This window comes from Tauraco erythrolophus, chromosome 18 (assembly GCF_009769465.1).
Source record: "Tauraco erythrolophus isolate bTauEry1 chromosome 18, bTauEry1.pri, whole genome shotgun sequence".
Taxonomy (NCBI): domain Eukaryota; kingdom Metazoa; phylum Chordata; class Aves; order Musophagiformes; family Musophagidae; genus Tauraco; species Tauraco erythrolophus.
The window spans coordinates 830,489-848,407 of record NC_141482.1 but is presented as its reverse complement, the minus strand read 5'-3'; the positions used below and the strand labels follow the sequence as shown (position 1 = coordinate 848,407).

Genomic DNA, 17,919 nt, shown 5'->3' with positions numbered 1-17,919 from the left:
TTGATTCGACGGTGCCTGAGGATGACGTCCTGCTAGCTGAGCTCAGGTACACACATGGCGGTGTGTCGCTTCTTGCCGTTCGAAATGGACTCCTTCTCCAAAATTAATGGAAAACTGGGCACGGACCTTTTCCTTACAAAACTATTGTTAAAGTAGGTCTCTTTTTAAATCCTTAGAAAATCTGTTTAGCAGCTGGCGTTTCTGTCCGGGGTGTAGCCCAGATTTAAAGGAGGTAAAAGGGTGCTGTGTTATGAAGCTGCTGTCTTCGTGTACAGGCTCCGTGCTGGGGAAGTGGAACTTAATTTCTTTCTGCAAGCTCGCAGTTTGTCTTGGAGGTGGAGTGCCATGTGATACATTCCCAAAAAGATATGAGCTGGAACGCAAAGCAAGTGAACTAGGAGAACATTTTGAAAGTTAATTTGAACCCTTTGCTTGTTTTGCTGGAAGTTTTCTGTGTCAGCCAGTGTTTCAGTATAGAAACCAGAGTAGCCTACACCGGTGAGGAAGCACACTGCTGTCAAGAGGCTTACAAAGGACTCAGGAGCAACGGAACAGGAATGCCCAAGGGTCTCAAAGGCCATAAATGAAACTTATTTTGTTTACAATCCAGGGTGATCTCATTGCAACCTTCCAGTACCTAAAGGGGGCCTATAGGAAAGCTGGAGAGGGACTTTTTACAAGGGCGTGTAGTGACAGGACAAGAAGCAATGGCTTTAAACTGAAAGAGGGGAGATTTCGATTAGATATAAGGAAGAAATTTTCACTTAAAGGGTGCTGAGGCACTGGAACAGGTTTCCCAGAGAAGCTGTGGCTGCCCCATCCCTGGCAGTGTTCAAGGCCAGGTTGGATGGGGCTTTGGGCAACCTGGTGCAGTGGAAGGTGTCCCTGCCCATGGCAGGGGGGCTGGAACTGGATGATTTTTGAGGTCCCTTCCAACCCAAACTATTCCATGATTCTGTGATTCTACACTCCGTATGCCAAGACTGCAGTGTGCCCCACCAGGAGCCTCGTCAGGCAGCTCGTCTTCTGGTGTGTATGAGAGAGAGAAGCAGAGGAGACACAGGAAGCAGGAATCCCCTTGAGCAGAAAGGAAAAAGCTGTAGCCAAAAGCTACACAACACACTTGGCTGGATAAGAGATTGCACCTCCGTAATAAAACAGAATATTCAAGGAGCTGCCCAAAGAGCTGGATTCAAGGTCCAGCTCTTGCAGTTGGTAACCTTGTGGGGGTGGCACTGCTAGAACTTCGCTAACTGGAAACTGGAGTTCAAGTACCCGCAGGCGTTGCGGTTTACACTGCTGGCTCTGGGGGCAGGTCTGGTCTTGCTGAACTTTGACATTGGGAGCACCCTTGTCTTGGCGTAAGCATGTGAGCACATATTTCAGATCTTATCTACAGGTAGATGGTTTCTTTCTGAGTCTCCCCTGCCCTGGATTTTTGCAACCTTCTGTGTCCTACCCTGCTTTCTAGTCTCTGTGCTAATGATTCACCAAATGTCTGTCTTCAGTTCTTACTGGTTTTCAAAGAGCATAGAGTCTATTCCAGCCTTCAGGAAGCCTTTGGAAAGAGGTGGATGGTTTAAATTGGAGTATTTGAGTGTATTTATAGTCATATATAAATGGAGGCAAGAGGAATATTTGCAAAGCAGGTGGTACTGGGACATTTGTAGAAAAATGTACGATCTGTTCACGGATCATTCCAGGCAAACCTTTTGCTTTAACTGCAGCCTGTCTTCTACAGAGCTCTTCTGCGTGCTATGAATATTTATGCTGCTTTGTTGTGGTATTTTAAACTTCCTTTCAGCTTATGAAATGACATGTTTGTTTCTTTAAATAACAGGTGGCGTGGAGGGACAGAATTGATTGTTTCCTGGGCAGACATGTTCACAGATCTTTTACAAGGAGTCTTCAACCTGAGAGGATAGCCCAGCTCACCAATACCCCACCCTTCCCTTTGCCTCTGCATTGGCAGATGTGGTTTACCAGGTCACTCTGCTACAAAGCGATCTCTTTTGAGAAGTTTTTGTGGCCTTTTTTGGACAAATCTGCCCCTTTGCCATGTTTCAAAGCAAAAGCCCTGTTTCCGTTAGCGTAGCAGGGCGCTCAGGTGAAGTTGTGGTGAATAATCATGTAAAATTGAGTCAGATCTCATACTGTAATAACAGGTTACCCAGGTTTGGTCCAGGGCAATCACATCCAGGTTGCTAAGACCTTGGGAAGAGAAAAGTGCTTGCATCTGCCTACAGAATATCCTCTGAACAGATTCAAATGAAGTCCTGAGGCTGTGACAGCCGTTTTCCAGAGAATTCACAAGTGAGTGAATTGGGAAGAGCTGGTTCAGCAATCTAAAAAAAGCTGCTTGCAGGCAGTGGTGGGGACCCCTTGTACCTTTTCCTTCAAAAAACCTTCAAAAAGCATTGAGTTTCTAGGAAAGCAGAAAAAACTCAGATTTGCTGGATGAGCAGATTACAATCAAAATGTTTAGAAAAGAAATCCACCATCTGGCCGTTTGTGGCTGTGCAAGTTTCATCTTTCTGTCTGATTCTGTTCTCAGTTCAGCAATTTTCAGTGGCTTTCTGGCTCACCTCAGCATTCGGTTCCCTCTGGCCCCTTCGGAGGTTCAGCTTTCACTCCTGCAACCTGGATGAGAGGTTGCTCCAGGTCAAAGAGCCTCCTAGGCTGCGTTGCAGACTCATTGCAGAACATGGAATCATAGAATCGTTTAGGTTGGAAGAGACCTTGAAGATCATCAAGTCCAACCATTAACCCAACACTGCCAAGTCCACCACTAAACCATGTCCCTAAGCACCACATCTGCACGTCTTTTTTAATACCTCCAGGAATGGTGACCCAGCCACTTCCCTGGGCAGCCTGTTCCAATGCTTGACCACCCTTTCGGTGAAGAAGTATTTCTAAATATCGAATCTGAACCTCCCTTAGCACAACTTGAGGCCATTTCCTCTCGTCCTGTCACTTCTTCCTTGGGAGAAGAGACCGACCGCCACCTCACTACAACCTCCTTTCAGGCAGCTGTAGAGAGCGAGAAGGTCTCCCCTCAGCCTCCTTTTCTCCAGCCTAAACAGCCCAGGTCCCTCAGCAGTTCCTCGTAAGACTTGTCTCTTACTCCTCCTGCGTATTGTCCTACAGAATCTTCTCTAGCTACATGAGCCCAGCTGGTGTTAAGGAAGGTGGTCTCTTCTCTCTTGAGGAAGTTTCATCTAATTCTGAGCCCAGCATGCAAAACAGTAGCCTTTCCTGTTGCTGCCCAGCTTCCTCTAACAAAGGAGCAACACGTGGTGCAGGTGTAGTGCAGCAGTTTATTGCCTTAGACCCTAGAGACCCCCCTTCCCCTGAAACAGTATTTGGAGCAGTAGTCGACCAGGAAGATAAAAATCAGATTAATTTCAGAGTGACATTTTTTATTGTGTATACCGTAGTTGTATCTAGAGACCCAGTATGAAATCGAGGTTGATGAGATAAATGCATTTGATAATCCTTGCTTTGAACACCTGCTTAGTTTTTCGTTATTCTCATATAGCAGATGATTAACAAAGTAGTGCATGGGATTTACGAAGCACGTCCGTCTCCCTCTCTCTAGACTTCACACACTTCACGGACTGGCCTGCTTGTATCAGCAGCAAACCATGTCCCCAGGCGGGTTTGTGCAGGATTCATCCCGGGGCTCTCTGGGACTTGTTGCTCTTTGTATAACCAAGGGGAAACTGAGAGGGATTATCTGCAAAGCTTTAGCGATGTGACTGAGAGCAGTTGGTGCTCCAAGTTGGTCAGGCAAAGCTCAGTAGAGAGCGATTGTTAGATGTCCTGCTTCACTGCAGGCTCTGGTTTAGACAAAAATGCCCAGTGTGAGCCTGAGACTCATGAACCACAACACAAGTGTCACTTACCACTCCCTTGTGTATAAAAACCCACGGAGAAGGGTGGCTGGTGTGTGCAGGTTTTTTAGTCCCTTTGGGTAGAGTGAACAACTTCTTGGTCTCTTGGGTGACCCCAAGAATAAGCATCACCTTCTTGCCTGCCATCAGGTGCAGTGGGTGTCTTTTCCAAGGAGCATGAGAGAGGAGTAAGCTCTGCAGATAATAAGGTGGCTGTTGTTCTAGTACTGTCTGTCACCTGCTGCAGCTGAGCTTTGTGAGGTTTGTTTGAAACTCCTTTGGTGTCTGTAACCTTGTGGGATGCTGTTTTGGAGAGAACCTGGTAGTCACTGAGCTCTTAATCAGTCCCAGTGTATACAGAAGTTGTAATTCTTTAGTAAAAAATATTGTTTGGTCTCCGTAATGCCTTATTAGAATTACAGTAACTAGCTTACAGTGCATGATATAATGACTCTAACTGCTCTTCTGAATAAAAGTTCATCGTGGGGTAAGGCGGATGTAATTAACTGTAAATTAGCTGGTTTCTTGGAGCTCTCACAACTGATGTGTTTCACCATAAGGAAATCTGAAAAAGGAAGATTAATTTCAAGTTTTCCAAAGCAAAGGAGAACCGAGTCGCTATGGCTGGTTTTCCGAGGAAAGAGACGTTATGATTTGTTTTGTGCCAGGCTGTTCAGCCACGCTGATGTTAGTCCTGGCACAGAGGCATGACCAGAACGCATGGCTTCGCACAGCGTTTGGGGCGAGGGGAACCCCTCCTTCCGGGGCAGAGCCTGTACGTGTGGAATGAAGGTGGCTGGAGAAGCACAATTGCAGTACTCTCTTTCCACTTTTTTCTTCCATGGTGAGCAGCAGAATATTATCTTGGACAAAGAATTTGATTTGTGACAGTATTTGGGAGTCTTTTTCTAGCACGCTCAGCTAACGCCCAGGAAGCCCACCCCATGCCTGTTCCTGTCCCTGCTTATGTCCGTGGCTTCTTATAGTTGATCTACAGTAATACTTGTAGTTCTCCTGAACAACCAAATAGTCTGCACCATCAGGCATGATCATCTCCTGTTGCCAGAGCCCTCTGGGTATTGCTGCAACTGCCCGCTCTAGAGATTCTCCTGTCTAGAAACACAGGTAGAGCCTCTGTAACAAAAATTAAATCCCTGGTAAACTCTGCCATATTTTTCCTCCACCCTCGTTGTCGTATTCATACTGGAAGATTTCTTCCCTGACTCTGTGGCAGCAGTGATCTTCCGTAGACATACGGCTACCTCATACACTGTTGATGACATTTTTTTCTGTCCTTTGATGACTCTGCACCACCTGATGGAGAACGATTGCCTGGGCTTCACAGTTAAGCGTTCCCCCTACGTGTTCAGCTGGGCTAGAACTATCTGGGGCCGTTTTTATGTCCTGCCTCATAGAACAAGGGCTGCCTTGGGTTCTGGACTGCATTATGTTCTGCCAACAAGGTACCTGGATCTCCACACCTCTGTCTCCCGTGTGCAAACAGTGTTGGCCACGTGTCTCCTGGGTGGCAGGCACAGCCTTGTCTTTAGTGGCTGGATGCTGTGGTTGAGGTGTGTCAGGCGTGGCAGGGGGATGTCAGTGTTCCCACGTCTTGAACACGGGTTTTCACTCTGCTGATCCAGTCACTGCCAGTTCGTTTCCAGGCAGGCTATGGCTGAAGAACCAGCAATGTGTGGAGGTGAATCCCGACTTTCTGAGTCGGAAGGTCTGAGCTTTCAGGGACAGCTTTCAATGGGCAAGGCAACGTGCAGGGTAAGGAGTAACATAAGTGACCCACCCGGTGCACACACAGCTGTTTGTGTTCTACGGTTACAGGTACTTCCTGTTGCACCCAGAACCGGCTCCTTTCAGGCTTCAGTTTGAGCCTGTACAACAAAGGATCGTAAAGCATCTCTCGTAATACTGTTTCTGTGTCTTTTTCAGAATCGCCCGTTTGCTGCTCTGAGGGTTGACTGGCTCCACTTACGGCACCATGGATGAACTGCAGGATGTTCAGCTGACAGAGATCAAACCTCTCCTGAATGACAAGGTAATGACAGCTGCTCCTTTGCTCTCGCAGGTGTACTCTGGCTGTCTTTATGTCTGCAAGGAGCCCTGATTGCCAGGATCTGTTTACAACCTGAAGTACCTTAAGTACTGAAAAACAGTACATGCTTCCCCACTCCATAATCCACCACCACATACTCTTCCGAAGTCTCAGGGAAAGACATGTAGCCAATACTGCATTTGCACATGGGAGACAGAGGATCTTTTTTTTTACTTTTTTGTTTAAAATCTTTTGTCTTAAATTATCCTTTTGTGTTTTGACGTTCAAAACAATGCTGTCTCCCTGGGTTTAGTAATGGAGAGCCATTTCCTTTTAATATCTGCAGACCCTAGTTAGAGCAGTCCAGATTCCTGCAATACTGAAACTTTGGAAAATCATTGTATTGCAGCAGCTGTTTAAGGCTTTCACTCTGTCTTCTGTTGGCTGGAGAAAAGCCATCTGGACTTCAGGAAAGCCCACAAACAGTTGTGCCACGAACTGTTGCTCTGAGTGCCTAAGTCATTATGGGCTATCCAAACAAGGTCAAGAATCTGGCATCTACAAATTGGGCTTATGAGCAATGCGGCTTGGTCACTTTCCATACCTAACAGCCAAGTTTGATGGTACGTGAAGCAGTTCCCAGGGCTTTGCTGTTTAATGGCTGATACCAAGAACTAGCTTGTGCTGCCAGAGGGATAGGGTACTTTGCTCACTGCGTGCTTGCGGAAGGCTGCACTGCGTAATGCAGACTCCCACCCAAAATGGGTGAAATCTCTGCAATTCTCTGTTTTACTCTTTGCTGCTTAGTTTTTGCTCATTTCTGCATATCTGTTTAATATTGGTAAAATCTAAAAATGCAGCTGAAATCTGCAGTCCAGCTGCCTGTTCTTACAGTGTAGTGCTGTCATGGGTTAGGCCACTCCGGCAACCAAACCCTACACAGTCTCTCACTCCCCCATCCCCAGGGATGAGGGAGAGAATCAAAGAAGAAAAAGAAAAGAGACCCGTGGGTTGAGATAAGAACAATTTACTACTACCGCTACCAATATATATATGTACGGATATGTGCAAGGATAAACATATGCAAACGAGCCATGTACGGTGTGATTGCTCACCACCCCTTGACCGAGGCCCGTCTCAAGCTGCAATCCCGAAACAGATAAATCCTGATACGGCAATCCCGGATGAACGGGAGGCCCCGAGACAGAGAGCGAGAGAGAGAGAAAACACCCCGAGAGTCCGAAAGTGAGAGTCCCAGAAGGGCAAAAGCCCTTCTGTCCAGCTGCCCCTCACTTTTATACTGGGCATGACGCTGCATGATATGGAATACTAATTGGCCAGTTTGGCCTCAATCCTAAGTTCAAGTACAAATCGTAAGGAGAGTCGTGGAGCCCCTGTCCCAGCTGTGCTCCCCCCTTTTCCTGTTGTGCTCCTGCACACTGGCAAGAACACGGCAGCTGAAAAGTCCTTGAGACCTCAGTGCCAACTACAAACATCAACTTGCTATCAGCATTCTTCTCAGAGCGAGCCTCTGAGTAAAACCAAAACACGGAGCTCTTCTAGCTGCTAAAAAGAAGAGCTAACTCTGTCCCAGCTAAAACCAGGACAAGTGCTGACTAGTAAGCTTCCACCACAGCTTAAACATAACTTTTGAAAATGTTTCCAGGGAGCGTGAGCCTTGGAAGAACAAAATCAGTGTAGAACAGCAGATAAAATTACAGAAAGGCCTCAAAAACAGTTCATGACTTCAAAACGGGAGAGAAACGTTTACAGAAGACAAACTTCCTAAATGTAGTGCCCAGCTCTTGCTCAGGATTCTCCTAGGATTTTCCATGTTTGAGTTCAGGCGGGTAGATTTCTCTTGCTTCAGAGAGCTGACCTAAGCAGGAGGTATTGAAGCATGCCAAACCAAAGTGGTTTTCACTTCATAAGTTTTCAGTCTGTCTGTCGAGTATTGATCAGTCCCATCAGGTCCCTGCTGTGGTGTCATCTGCGCAGCCACTTCTCTTGGCTAATAGCTGGGCCGGCTCTGGTGTAATAGAGTGCTTGCCTGAACAGGCCAGTGGTGTTCACCAGCAGACAGGGCACACACAAAGTGATACTTGGTTTCCTGGGCTCACTTTTGAAGTTACAGGAAGTATCTGCTATCTCAGTAGGAAAAAATACATGGTCCTCAGCGCTGCATGGGAAGAGAAGTGTGCCGTGGCTCTTCTTTTTACATTTTAACAAAAGAAATGCCTTGGGGAGCTACCATCTCTGAGGTCTGGCCTTTATTAATGCTTTCAAGCTTGAAATAACACACGTCTGCTTTTTAGGCTTAGTTTATGGAGCATATGGGTGTGCTGCCGTAACGTGCTGTTTTGTGCAGTGTATCAGAGTCCAAAAAGTATCAAGCTGACAGTTCACTAAGATTTTTACTGACCAACCTGCTTTAGATGTGGGAGTTTGAGCCAGCATGGATTAATGGCCAGAAATAGTACAGTAAAACTCTTAAGGGGCTAATAGATGAGTGCTCATGAACTCTTCAGATATCAAGGTGAATGAAAAGGAGCTCTAGTGTCTTAATACTCAAACTCTAAAACCAGTGTAATTGCCTGGGAAATGGAAATGGGTCATACCTTATTCACTTGTCTGAATTGTAGGAAATGCCACTGGGGACCACTGAGTCCTGGCTTTATTTTGCCTCAAATCCAAGCCAGCAGAAAATTACAAGCATGACTTTTAAAGAATACAAACACTTTTATGTTTGTGTGTAATTTAAGCCTAATAGCAAGTGCAGGGAAGTAAAACACATTAGATTATATATGTTCACCTCATTCAGGCTCACTAAAATGCAGTGACATTATACTGGAAAGGAAAATCAACTTCAAACGTTCCCATTTAGTTGAAAGAGACCGCCTGTAACCTGACTGGAAAACTTATCCCAGTGACACTTTATTATTCTGACTGGTCCATATTCTGGCATCTTTGACTCCTATTAATATAATTCAGTGAAAAGTTACTGAAATGCAACAGCTTAATTCAGGAGGCGGAATGGAGAGCCCTTAGGCTGGATTGGGTGATTTCAGCTGGCTCTTCACCTTGGAGATGCAGCCATCACACCTTCAGAGCACTGAAAAACATGCCTTAATCTTAGACTTTCTTAAGTTAAGACAAGGACTAGATGAATGGTTTAAAGTCAGATTTCAGTGGGTTAAAGTCAAGTATCCAGGAGTCAGGACATGTCAGCACTAAGGCTCCTTGTGCAGCTTGGTATACCCTGACAGCGGGCAGCACAGTTGCAGACTGTCGTTCCTCGCTTTGTGTCGTTTCCTCCCCACGCCCTGCCCAGGGAATCTTGCTTTTCTCAGTCCAGATTCAGATCAGCCTTTTCTTTACTTACCATGTACGATCCAAGTCCTGTGCTGAGTACAGAAGTTTCTCATTTCTTTCAGAGGCTTTTTTTATAGTTCTTAATCACTGTGGCATTGGATGACTGAATTTACCTTCTTAGCGACCTGGTAGAGGAGAAGGCTCTACTGTCTGTATTGAACAGAGCAGGGAAAGAGGCCTAGACAGTTGTCAGAAATCTCAGCTACAGGATCTCAAACGGAAATAAGAGGGGACTGCTTTTTGTTTCCTTTTGCCCCATGCTGAGGATTTGTTGCTTTGTGCCACATCATGTTCAAAACATTGACACAGTTCAATACTTAACACCAGGGGGATTCTTAAAACGGATTTGCACATATCTCAACTTAAACATCTCAGACTGAAGAACATCGGTAGCAACCTGTGTTCTTGCTAATGTGGCAAAGCTTTTGGGGGGAGGAAAACGGGGCCATTTGTTTACACACAAAGAGGAGTTAGGATGCTCAGCCAGAAGAAGCTTTTGAGGTGTTTCTGTTGTGCGTATATGGTCCTAGTTGTAATTTTAGCATGCAGGTGCTGTGCCTAAAACACATCAGCTAGGATGCTGTCTCAAATGCTCAACCTTCTGCAGCGTTTGACTGCGCTCAGTAGCGTAACCTGCTCCGTGGTCAGAGACAGTTTACAAAGCACGTGGGTACACGGCCAAGTTACAGCAGTACACTGAATGTGTGCTGTGCTTACTGTGCTCATCTGTGTGCGTGGTGTCACCCACTGGGAGAGGTCAGCTGGGAATTACTGAGCCCAGTTCCCATGCACTCTGATTTCAGCAGCTTACAGGTCTCTGCGATCGCTGTGGAATGATACCACGCACACAGCAGTTGCTGCAGAGTACCTGGCTGCGCAGCTTGCTTTCTTGCTCTTGTTACGTGAGATCCTCGTGGTAGTCCTTTCAAGAGTTTTGCATTCAAATTGATAATGAGCACCAGAATCAGACAAATCCCAACCCCATAACCAGCCTGACTTTGGTCAGGGTCCTTCCTATATGCATCCATCGCTGCTCGAATGCTCTCCACTCTCAGCTGTGTCCACAGGTCCTCTCCTTCGTTGACAGCCCTGGGACAGCTCCCAGCAAACTTGCTGTGTAACAATGGGTAGAACTTGCCTAGAGTTTTCTTGCACGGGTCTCGCATTTTGCTGCTGTCCTGACTGCAGCCAGGCTAGACTGCTGAAGCAGAGTTCTCTGAGGGGAGCTTTTATGAGGTGTTTGGGGGTACTGTGCTGAACTTTTCTTTTTTTCTGATTTTTGTTAACAGAATGCAGCTCGCAACTTCCAGGACTTCGACTGCCAGGTAAGACACATGTAGGAGAAAAGGATCTGTGGGCAGACTCCCCATGGCCTGTCAGTAATGCTGAGAGAGAGAGAGATGAAAAAGCTCTGTTTCTTAACTCCTGTTAAGGCTTAATCTGTAAGAACTTGTCTGTGTCCAGTTGGCAGAAATTGCCCCTCACCCTTTCGTGTACGTTGCTCTGTGCTCCGAAGTGCAGACCTGGGCTGCTCTGCCAAGGCTTTACAATGTCTTGCAGGATAACTGGTGGTCTGGAAAGCAGTTTCTTGGAGACATGCGATATGCTGAAGAGCTGCAGCTCTGTCACAGCCCATCTGGTTCACTGATGAGGAAAGGAGGAGCCTCCATGCACTGTCTGTTTGTGTTGAGAGGAGATGGAAGTCACTGAGCTGCCCCAGATACAGCACCCCTGCTTTGCTGGGCCTGGGTCATGACAAAGCTGTGGTCATTTTCTGGGAGGTTATTCACCTGACAGAGTAGTGCAGAGAAGAGCCTGATGGCTCTGGTTGCTATAGGAATAATCCTTTTAGAGGAGCAGTTGCACCACAAGCATCCAAGACAGGACACGTTCTTTGTTAGGCGGAACACAGCACTGAATTACTGGTGTGTTTTGTGGAGCACTGGCTCCTTTACCGTGCTGGATTACCTTGCTGACTTCCCACTCAGCGTGTTGATAAGCAGCCAGCGACTTTTCTTTCTCTTCAGCTGCGGGAGGCCGCTGTGTCTGTGGTGTTCTGCTCAGCGCGGGACAGGCTCTCGCTGCGGTACCGCACCAGTGGCATGGCTAGGGGGTAGAGCTGTCAACATCACCTCACAGCTTTTAATAAAAGTCTGTTGATGGAGATGATTCCAAAAAAACCTTCTGCAAGCCTCCGCAAAGCAGGAATGTAATAAATACAGCCCTGAGAAGATAGTTTGTATTTTTTCTCTCTCTCAAGAACGGACACTGAAAGTACATCCCACCTGGGCAGGCACGTGTCACTGTACTGATTTAGCTTGATTCATTCTGAGTTTTAGTGTTATCTTAAAGCCTGTAAGTATAAAAATTACTAATCTTAGCACATTATAACTTTAGTGTCTAGTCTTAGAAGTGGCAACAGTGTTAGGCAATGATTTTTCTGTTAATAAAGGTAGATAACGTGTTTAAAACACTTTCCTGTACTGTCTTGTCTCCGTCTGCCTTTCTGCATCTTCTCCGTGTCTCCCAGAGGTACAGTGTGCTCCTGTGTTGGATAGGGAATGGGTAAAACGAGGTACAGTGCTTTTGGGTAGGAGCGTTAAGGCATACGGGCACTGCCTGTGGGGACCTGTCTGCCAGGACTGGAACAAATATAAATGCAGTGCCTGAGCACATTAGCCTTCACTGCAAGCACTTCACTTCTGGCCCAACAGAGCTCTGGATTTGCCTGTGCTGTGCCTGTCTGTGAGCAGGTACGGTCTTCGGAGCCGAAATGGAGTGGGAAGGTATGAAGGAGTCCCTGTGGCAGAGCTGTGCGTCGCTGCTGCCTTTTTGCTGTATGCTTTCCTTCTACAAGCAAAGCCTCTTTGCGCCCTTCTTCGAAGAACACTGCAGATCCAAAGCTGTGATCCAAAGCTCCTGAGCCACAAAGGAGCAGGGCTGCAACCACCGACTCGTGTGCGCTCGGCTTGTCCCGGTACCGTTGTCGTCTTGGCTCCCTGTCTGCCCCGGGGCTGAGCTGCGGGAAGAGCTACTGAGCAGCCCCACAGCCAAGGAGAGGGGCTTTCGGGAGCGCTGGGCCAGGGAAGGACATGCTTGTTGCTTCTCTGTGCTTTGATTTATATCAGCCCTGAGCTGGTGGCCATGGCAACAGTTGGGCAGGAGACAAGATGTTCCTTCCGGCAGCCCCCTTGGTAATTCATTTAGAGTTTGGGGTTTTTTTTAGCAAGAAGTTAACACAGTGTCTCTTGTGACTGTAAATGTTGTCCCAGCCTCACCTTCCTACAGCATCTCTCCCTAGAAGGTGCGGTTTCAGCTTGTCCCTCTGTCCTACCTGGTAAGCACCCCAAGTCTCTGTTTGAAGTCTGTCAGAGGATAGATGGTGCGTTGAGTCCTTGGATTTGCTGCCTCAGTTGCTAAATACTAGGAGCAGTACTTAAACTTGGAGGTTGAGCTCCTCTGTTCTCCTGTGAAAAATTACTGCTGCTTTTTAATCCGGCAGAGCACATCCAGCTGCCGCGCTCAGGCCTCCGTGACATTGTGTGTCTTTACTTACCAGTGTTTGAGAAGGGGGAGTTCGAGGTGAAGAAGCTGGCTAGGGCTTTCAGGGCAAGGGAGATCTGTTGTGTAAGGAGAGACTTAGAAGCACTTAGACTGAGCTGGAGGTTTAATTTGTCCAGAATTTCACAAGGAGGAATAGCCCTGGGGAGGATCTCAATTTTACAAGAACAGGCACAAACTGGCCCCAAATTCATGAAGGCTGATAACTGGAAGATGGTTTCCAGTTACAGTGCGGTGAAGTTCTCAATCACCTTCAATAGCAGTAAGATCTACAAGGGACCTGGTGGGTTTTAAGACAAAATTCAGGGGGTTTTGGGATGGATTATATTATCTTGTACAGTGTTGTGTTTGCAGTATGAGAGTATGGCATCAATGATGCAAGACCTGCATGTCAGACTTTTTTATTTTTCTGACAGTCTGAAAAAAGCTGTTTTAAATGCAGATAAAGCTGTGGCTTTGCATGAGGCCAACCACATCCTGGGCTGTGCGTGCGAGGCTGCAGCCAGCAGGGCGAGGGAAGGGGATGCCCTCTGTCAGTGCTGGTGGCAACCCTGTTGACAGTGCTGGTGGCAACCCTGTTGACAGTGCAGGTCCAGTTTGAGCTCGCCAGTACAAGGCATTGACATACTGGAGCATGTCCTGTGTTATTTCTGTGCCTTCAATTTGCTGTAAGTCCATCGCAGCTTCTTGCCGGCCTGACCGATGCCCCTGCAGAGCTCTGCCTTGGATACAGCCGGAGCAGTAACACAGCCAGCCTCAGCATTTGCTCGCCCTGTGGTGCCTCTAGACCTCCTTCAGACTGGAAGCTGGAGCTTCAAAATGTGTTCTGCAGTCGATCCATGCTTATGGCTGGGAGAAGTGTTTTGTTTAATCCCAGCCCACGAGCGTGTAGTTAGCAGCATCACTGACTCTGAGTTGAGCAGTGCCAGGCACACAGGTTCAGCACGCTGTTTTCTGTAAAGCTTTGGCACTTGTTACTTGTCAAGGTAACGTGCGTATTTAAAGTTTGTAAGATCTTTCCTTCCTTTGGGGAAAATGGGTGATGCCGTTGTGGATTTCTATCGATTTCCCAGTGTGTTTGGTTTTAGTTTTGGATAACTTGCCAGCATCAGATCTGGGCAAAGTCAACAGAGCAAGCACTCTTGCTTCTGAAGTTTGTTACTCTGCATTAATGTAATATGAAGAAGCTTTTGGCTTTTCTGATGCAGCTGACTTTCAGATAGAGGCGTGCTGGTTTTCTTAACCTGTTCTACGAGCAACCGCAGTTAACCCTGACAAATAACAGATTGCCTGGGCATCAGCTGAAACAACCGCCGCGTAATCTGGTAACCGTTTGTGATGCAGATAAAAAGGAGAGCTAGCGTGGTGGCTTAGGGGTCTTTATCAATATGAATCTAGGTTGTTCTCAGAAATAAAATGTATTAACCTAAATCTGAGACCTACATTTTACTTGAAAGCTATATGATCCTAATGAAATGTAGGCTTGGCTTCTTCTAATGTTCACGGGCAGATGGTGGATTAAACGGTCTGGGTTGCTGATGGACAGATGGTGTGGTGACCTACACAGTTAATAGAGCTGTGCTTGTGCTTTGATTATTATCTGCAGACCCTCTTCGGCAGCTTGGAGAAGTAGGTGTTCTGTGTTAGCCTAAATCTCTGTCGTTTTCCACTGCTTTAAATACCAGTGGAAGAATGTGCTGATACGTTTCTAAACCTATCTAAATAAATCTGGGTTATCTTTCTCTCTGATACAAGCTAGCATTTGATCTGATCTGTAGCTAGTACTTCTCCTCTGCTGCCTCCCACCCATGTGAAGGGAGAAAAGTGTTTTGCTCTCCAGCACACACCATGCAGAAGAGGACCCGGGATGTGGAGATGGGTCTGGGATTTGGCAGAGTATTCGCAGAAAGCTCACAAGATATGGAAGAGGTGGGAATAAGTGGTGTCCAGGACATGCAGAGTTAGCTGAAACGGAGAAGACAAGACGTGCATAAACCCATAGAGAAAAGAAATTAAAGTTTCCCTGTACAACAACTTGCTATGCATTGCTGAAATTAATTGGAAATGTAGAGTTACTCGGGGCTGCCTGTGCCCGGAGTAAAACACAGCAAAACGTTTGGAGAGTTAACAACAGACCTCAATGAGGAATTTCTTGCCACTTTTTTCTGCTGAAAGTATAACTTTTCAGTAAGCTTATGTTTTTACTTACTCCATGTTGGAGAAGTTCTTCCACAAGCACGTTTGTTTGAAGCTTTTCAATCTGTATCTTTAAAAGTTTGTTTACCCTTGCCCGACCTCTTTGCTTTATTTTTGCTTGCTGTGCAGCAGGAGATGGTGTTCTGCTGTGGAGAGGAAATGGGCCATCATGTGCATTTGCTGGTGTCATAGATGTTGAATCAAAACTGTGTTCATTTTTTAAAGAAATCGTTAAAGCCAGCTTGTGATCGCTACACAGTGGTGTGGAATACAAGATGTTTTAAAGCATCTTCTGTTTGTTGTAATGAAATAACATGAGATGTTAGCGCTGTGCCGAGGGTTTGCTTCCTCTGTGTGGATAACAGGGGAGCTGTTCTCGCCAGCAATGAAACGTTTGTCTGGGGTATTGAGGACCGTTGTTCTTCTGATTTGTATAATGAGTTCTTTTTGTTCTCTTGTTCAAAGTGCTAGGGTGAAATTAATTACAACACAGAAACTGTTTTAATCTAGAAAGCAAGTTTGTTTTAATGCTTACTACATTAGGAGCTGCCCCTGATCTTATTAAAACTGGTGTCATCACTAAAGTACTAGTTTTGACTTCTGCTGACATCACAGCAACAAATACTGTGAAGCTGAAAGTGATTAAAATGGAATTTTATTTTGAAAATTTTTTATTATTATTCTTATTTCTAGAGAAGCTCTTTCTCTGAGTCTTCCCATCACTGGTTTTCCGTCTAAAAGCTCTATTTTCTGTAAAACTGTAGTGTTGAGTTCTGGAAAGCTTTTGCTAGCTGTACTTGGACTGAAACATGTTTTTTATTTTTAAATGCATGAGCACAATCCTCCCATGGGATTAAGTAACTTAAACATTACTTTTTCTTTCTGTATGCTTGTGACAACAGTGTGCTAAAGAGACTGATTATGCAGATGTGCTATTTGAAGTTCCTGTGTTTTTTTGTTCTCGTCAGTGAGTTCTTACAGCAAAGCAAATGTATGCAATTTAGGTTGAGAAAGGGATTTGCCTCCTTCCTGCCTTCAGAAAAATGAATGGTGCCGTTCCACTAGCAGTGACTGATGTGTTTCTATGCCTTATGCAACACCCATTAATGGTGTTTCAGAATAGTTGAGTAATTGCAATAATCGTTACAACTCAATGCAGTTACACTCAGTTCCAGTTCCCAGGGATGGTGAAGGTTTGGAGACACACACAACACGGCCCTGCTTTCTCTTCTTCAGGAGATTTTAAGATGTTTATGGTCTTCAGCAAGATACCGAAATGCAGTTTGGCACATCGTGTCAGCAGGTGGGCTGCCCTTGGCTGGAAACATGAGCCCAGGCTTATTTTCCAGGTTGCCTTTAGGGTTTAAGATGATCTGGGGTCTAACAGTCACACAAAACATTTTTAGACTTGTGTGTGTATTGGCACATTCAAATCTTCCTTGTGTAGGATTCAGGTTTACAAAGCCTGTGTGTCTGCAGGTTGGGCACCCCGAGTCCACTGTCCAGGGGCTGGGAGAGTGCTGGAGGCATCAACCTGTTCTGTTTGCAGCGGGGAAGGCTGCAACCTGATACTCTGCTGACTCAAAATAGTGGTGCAGAGTGCTGGAAAAAACCAACCTCCTGCCAGGCTTGTGCAGATGAGAGCTGATCTGCAAGTGGTTTAATTCACCCTGAACTATTATAGATCTAGGCAGGTCCAATTTCCTGCATTAGCTGGGGAAGGGGGCGGGATTTACCCTCGGAGCAGGAGTAAGAAGCACCATGTGTTCCTACGTCTGCGCTGGGTGCCTCGCTCGTGACATTGGATGCTTGACTGGCGTGCAAGAAAGCGTGGCTTTAACTGCTTCTTGTAGCACATGGGCAGGGCAGGAGATGGAGAAGTACATCTTGCTCCTTCTCCGACATGTAGGTGCTGTCGTTAATTGCTCAGCAGTCTCTATATTGTGTGTTGTGGGCGTTGGTGATCTCCGATTCCGGAGCACAAACCCAGCCTGTCAGCTCTGCTCCTGCTTGACTGCAGAGCCAGGATCTGTTCTCTAGCAGGATCTGTGTTTGGGAGGTGACTTGCCGTTTCTCCCTGGCCGACACAGAGCATTAGAAAGGGTTACAGACAGGCACAAGGTCTGCCCTTCAGCATCATGCCCTTTGGAACAGGGACAGGAAAATCCCTGTTTGTACACAAAACAGTAGGTTGGGGGTAGCCCAGCAGCACCTTTACCTCCTCTGCTTTTGTATTTGTGTCAGCAGCTTACATACCTCATTCTTCTGCTGCTCTTGGTTCTCACCCAGCATTGCTCTAATTTAAGACTTAATCCAATTACACAAAGTACTAGAAACCATTGCCTGCTTGCATAGATCATATTGTGTTTTCTATTAATAAATTTCTGCTCTGTATGGAAGTGAATAATTTAGTTCAAGATGTTGCTTTAAATCCGATTTAGACTTGCTTCCCACACAGCCGTCTCCTTCAGCTCTACTATTTCCAAAATAATTCTGCACAGAGAGGAGGTGGTGAGCACTTACCTACCAACTGCATTAAGGTCTGTGGTACTGCAATGGTAAGAGTTACCAGATGGTGATGTTTTACAGTCTTACAATATTTTTTTCTTAGCTTACAGGCATAGTGTTGTTGCATTAGTAGTGTGTGGAAATTTGAGGGCAACTATTGCAGAGAGCAAGACGATGGAATCTCTAATCTCTCCGTGGTTAATAGCTGTGGTAGGTTGCCCGAGGAGCATCCTGCGGTTGTTTTCCACCTTTGCCAAGACGATATAAAGAAAGTAGTAGCTGTAGGTACAGTATCACTGAAAAAGGGGAAAACCTGACCTGAGTAATCTGCATCTCCTCCAC

General features: G+C 46.1%; 1 protein-coding gene across 2 annotated transcripts in view; it reads left to right on the top strand.

Moving 5' to 3' along the window:
- The window catches only part of NDRG3 (NDRG family member 3), a 65,594-nt gene that overhangs the window by 23,862 nt on the left and 23,813 nt on the right, over positions 1-17,919 (top strand). For both annotated transcript variants that reach the window (XM_086622681.1, XM_086622682.1), the window contains exons 2-3: positions 5,838-5,943; positions 10,602-10,637. In XM_086622681.1, the coding sequence (XP_086478807.1) occupies positions 5,887-5,943; positions 10,602-10,637 (93 nt within the window). In that variant the 5' untranslated portion in view covers positions 5,838-5,886. The remainder of the gene's footprint in view (positions 1-5,837; positions 5,944-10,601; positions 10,638-17,919) is intronic.